This window comes from Microtus ochrogaster, linkage group LG1 (genome assembly GCF_000317375.1).
Source record: "Microtus ochrogaster isolate Prairie Vole_2 linkage group LG1, MicOch1.0, whole genome shotgun sequence".
Lineage (NCBI taxonomy): Eukaryota > Metazoa > Chordata > Mammalia > Rodentia > Cricetidae > Microtus > Microtus ochrogaster.
Genome location: NC_022027.1, coordinates 2,486,034 through 2,490,608, shown reverse-complemented (window position 1 = coordinate 2,490,608; position 4,575 = coordinate 2,486,034). Strand labels below are relative to the sequence as shown.

At 58.5% G+C, this 4,575-nt stretch overlaps 2 protein-coding genes across 5 annotated transcripts in view; both read left to right on the top strand.

The window, feature by feature from the left end:
- Window positions 1-2,289, top strand: part of Pip5k1c (phosphatidylinositol-4-phosphate 5-kinase type 1 gamma) — a 25,249-nt gene extending 22,960 nt beyond the window's left edge. For all 4 annotated transcript variants that reach the window (XM_013350698.2, XM_013350697.2, XM_005358994.2 and 1 more), the window contains one exon: window positions 190-2,289. In XM_013350698.2, the coding sequence (XP_013206152.1) occupies window positions 190-192 (3 nt within the window). In that variant the 3' untranslated portion in view covers window positions 193-2,289. The remainder of the gene's footprint in view (window positions 1-189) is intronic.
- An 846-nt stretch (window positions 2,290-3,135) lies between these two features.
- The window catches only part of Cactin (cactin, spliceosome C complex subunit), a 5,918-nt gene continuing 4,478 nt past the window's right edge, over window positions 3,136-4,575 (top strand). Inside the window, exon 1 of the mRNA XM_005358992.2 lies at window positions 3,136-3,330. Within this exon, the coding sequence (XP_005359049.1) occupies window positions 3,158-3,330 (173 nt within the window). The 5' untranslated portion in view covers window positions 3,136-3,157. The remainder of the gene's footprint in view (window positions 3,331-4,575) is intronic.

The following is a 4,575-nucleotide window of genomic DNA, read 5'->3' as shown; positions in this document are numbered from 1 at the left end:
CCCCCCCCCCCCCCCACCTGCTTTAGGCACAGGCATCTCTGTGTGTGCCAGCCAGGTGGCCCAGGGAAACCGGGCCCGACCTCCGGGCCACCCACACCTGCAGCCCTGAGACTGCACCTGGACGCCTAGTGGGTGGCTGGGGTTCCCGCTGGCCCCGCCCTCCCTCACCTGCCCCTCTGGTCTTTGCAGTAACTTCTATGCAGTCCCCAGTTTGGAGCCCAGTGTCCTTCTGCCACCCCAGCCACTTCTTGGAGGCGCTTGACCCCGACTGGGGCCCAGAGTTCAGCGACATCACCCCGAAGGCCCTGGCCCAACCTCGTTCTTGCCCTCCCCACCGACAGATGCCATCCCAGGATAGCTTGGGCCACCATCTGCCGCTACCTGTGCCTGTTGGAGCGGCAACATCCGGAGTGCCCGAGTTTCTATTTATTTTGGGTCCTTTTTTGCACGGAGAGGGAGCACAGGAGCGATTTTCCAGGAGAGAGACAGAAGACAGGAAACCAGGAAGAGGCCGCAGCCGCTGGCCTTGGCTGATCAGGCCCTACATGGCCTCCTGCTTTTGGGGACCTGCCCCAGCGACCACTCTCTCCAGGGCTCTCATGGTGGCCTGCAGAAGGGACAGTCCCGGGAGCCTCTGCCTGCTGTCCCAGATCTGTGCTCCTGAGCTGGACGAGGCCACTGTTGCTGCCTTGGCAGAGCCCCTCCGTCACCTCAGGTTTGGGACCCGAGCAGACCAGGACGAGCCATGCCCTATGGACTTTCTGCATCTTCTCAAACTGCCACAGGAAGGATGACCCAAAGCACGAATGTCCTGCGGTTACAATCACACCTGGCGCTGACTGGGGGCAGCCACGCTGCCTGCCTCCCATCCCCATGAAGCCCTGAGTTGGGGGTGTGGTTCCCCTCAACTCTCAGGGCATTCCCCTTCAGAGCAGCCCTGCCCTGGGAAGAGCAGGTGGGGCTCACCCTAGCTGAAGACAACAACCAGAGCCAACCGTGTCCACTGCACCCCCATCTTCACCCACATGGGACTTCTGGGAAGTAGTATGCTGGGTACAGAACCTCCTGCCCCTGCTTCATGGATGCTCCACTCACTATGTTTGGTAGGAGTCCAGTGGGACCAGCTGACAGGCTGCAGCTCCAGTACACAGCCCGGACCCATGGGCCCCTGGGTTGCACCGGCAGGGACGTAGAGTCAGGACCTGGCTAGCTTCCAGGGACCACAGAAGGCTAGTAGAGGGTTGAGAAGCCACTCAGCCCTTGCTGCAGTGTTGATGGCCACAGTAGGAGGGACAGACAGGGATGCCTGCCACAGTTCCGTGTTTGTTAGGTCTCAGAGCCCCTCCACAGGTCTGTGTTGCTTGCTGATGGGACCCGCAAGTGGCAAGTGAAAACTTCCAGCCTGCACAGACCACTCCAGGAAAGCATTGTGTCACGTCTGTCATTCCTAGTCTTGGAAGGCTAAGGCAGGAGGACTGTGGCAAGTTCCAAGCTAGGCTGGGCTACAGAGTGAAAAGACCAAAAGAAAAAAAAAAAATCAGGTGGAGCTGCTGGTGAGTGGGCAGAGCTCAGGCAGCAGCAGGAGCTCTGGGTTCCAACCCCTGGGAGGTAGAGACAGGAGCAGTTCAAGGTCATCCTTGCCTACATATTCAGTCGGAGGCCAGCGTGGGCTACATGAGACCCTCTCAAAAAAAAAAAATCTGTAAATAATATTTGTGACTCCCATCCTGTACCCCCCATCCTGTTCTCTCCAACGGCCGCTAGCGCCCCACCGTGGACGGCGTGTGAACTGTACTGTAAGGACCAGCGGCACCTCCAAGGCTGAGGTGTCTTCGGTCCGTCTCTGTACCCCCCGTTCCCCCCAGACATCCCAGCAAGTCCCCTGTCCAGCCCCACAGCAACCTCAGTGCAATATGCCCTTCCCGTGGGGTCCCTTGGCACGGTACTGTCTCCGCAGTCCTTCGTCCCCCGCCCCCACCTCCTTTCTCCGGTGGTTAAAAATCGCATCGCACACCCTCACCCAGTCCTGTTTTTATTGCTGAATCCATTCTGAAAACTACAAACCTCGTGTGTCTTATTCATCAGGGCGAGGGAGTCCCGGATCCTCAGCCCCTGCTGTCTGGTGTGTGACAATCCAAGCACGGTGTCCCCCGGCACCAATCGGGGCCCTGTCCCTCCAGTGCAGCCGCTGCTGGCCGAAGCCAGCATCCGTATGCAGCCCAGGTTCCCGCCCCACCTGCCATAGCCCCTCTTTTTTTAAGTTGAGGTCTCTAATAAATCGGGTATAAACAGCTCGCCTCCGATGACTTCAGCGTGTGCCGGGGTCTTTGGGATGGGAAGAGATTTTTTTTTTTCACATTTTATTAAGATGGGAAGAGATTGTTGACGTCAGGGGGGGGGGTCACGCGCGGCATGCACTGACCAGCAGAGCAGGGCCCAGAGCAACATCCAGGAGTCGACAGGCGCTCCCGTCCTGACCATGTCCGCAGGCTGGGCTCGAACATCGAAGGCTTCGGTGGCGCTACGCCCCCCTAAGTCCCGCCCACGTAAGCCACGCCCGCCCTTCGCGTTCTCCTTCCGGGTGGGGCGGGGCAGTCTGGATTCAGCGGTCCCGCCCTGAGATCCACGTCCGTCTGTGTCGCGTCCTAGGCCCGGCCGACCGAGGCTCCTGACTCCTAACGCGACTCCACTTCCGCCCGTACCCACTCGCCCTCAGATCCACGGTTGTCAATCTAGCCCGCCAGGCCCCGCCCACCCGGTCCGCTTTTCTCCTATGATCTCTTCGCCGTTCCGCCCAGGCCCTGCTCACTCTGACTCCTCTTCCGCCCTGCAACCTCTTCCCCGTGCACCAGCCCTGATTTCCCAGGCTCCCTATGGTGCGAGGACCCCCTCGGGTCAGTCTCTCTCATCGCCTGAATAGAGATTCGCCCCGCTTGGCCTGACAGCGACCCTGTCGGAGTCTTTCATCCGTGCCAAACTTGAGAAGTCAAGAGATACCCGGGTTGTGGCGTTTTTGAAATTCAGGGCAAAGGGATTAAGGCGCTCACCGGGAACGGGCGCACTTTGGGCAGCTCCAAGCGCGCCGCGGCAAAGGAAAGCCCCCGGCCTGCCGTCCCTAGGTTGTTTACGTGTGCGCGTGCGCAGCGCGGACCGCCAAATGGGTCGCGACACTCGCTCGCGCTCGCGGTCCGCGGGGCGGAGGAGTCGGAGGCGGCGGAGCAGGAGTCGGCACCGGAGCCGGAGCCGCAGCGGGAGCCATGGACGGAGCAGCCGGCGGCGTCGGGAGCGTGAGAGGCGGCGCGAACGCAGGCGGCGCAGCCGGGGGCGCAGGTGAGCGTCCCGGGGGCTGAGGGGCGGCGGTGGTACTCGGGAGACGCAGGCAGGTGGGGCTCTGTGAGTTCGAGGCCAGCCTGGTCTACAGCGCGAGTTCCAGGACAGGAACCAAAGCTACAGAAAAACCCTGTCTCGACTCCCCCCCCCCCCATGTTGTGTTTCTCCATAGTTAAGTTATTTTGTTCAATTGGCGTTACTTCTCCTCAAATGGCTGTAGTTTATCACATTTGACAGAAACTGACCAGGACACTACCCATACAGCACTGGGGTTACAAACAGCCACATCCAACTTCTCTTGTGGATGCTGGGGATTCGAACTCGTGTCCTCAAAATATTATCTGGTGGTGCTTTTTCCTCTTTCATGGTTCCCGGGATGTCAGAGAATCCATCCGCTGGGCCTCATTCCTTCGACCTGTCGTCTCAGAGGGACTCGATGGTACGGTACACACCAGTAACCCCCCCCCCTCCCCGCACAGGCTGGGGCGGTTTTGGATGGTGACGGCTAGCTTGTGCTGTAGAGGGAGGTGCCCCTCCTAGACATAGCAATGTAAATTACGTACCTAAAATAAAACAACCTCCACTTTTCTCTTATTTGATAGGACCATCGTAAGTACTCCATCCCACACACACCTTGAATGCCCAGCCTTGGAGGTGGTCAGCCCCCTTGTCCCCACCCCATTGGCTCCCATGGCTGTCCATGCCCCAGAGCTTTTGTTCATGCTGCTTCTTCTGCCCACATGATCCAGCATTGTGAACCCCCCATTCTCTCTGGTTGATACTTGGCTGTCTTAAGAACCAGTGGCACACATTTTTTTTTTTTTTTTTTTTTTTTTTGGTTTTTCGAGACAGGGTTTCTCTGTGGCTTTGGAGCCTGTCCTGGAACTCGCTCTGTAGACCAGGCTGGTCTCGAACTCACAGAGATCCGCCTGCCTCTGCCTCCCGAGTGCTGGGATTAAAGGCATACGCCACCATCGCCCGGCAGTGGCACACATTTTTAATTCCATAACTTTTACTTCCATGAGTTCAAGGTCAGCCAAAGCTACAAAAACCTGAAAAGCCTAAAAAAGAAAATGAATACATTATTTCACCATCAACCTACAGCTCTCCTGCAGTGCTTTCTGTCCAGGCCTGAGACTTGCATGGCTGTGCCATGAGACTTGTGCGGCTGTGCCGTGGGCTGTGCCATGAGACTTGTGCGGCTGTGCCGTGGGCTGTGCCGGCCATGAGACTTGTGCGGCTGTG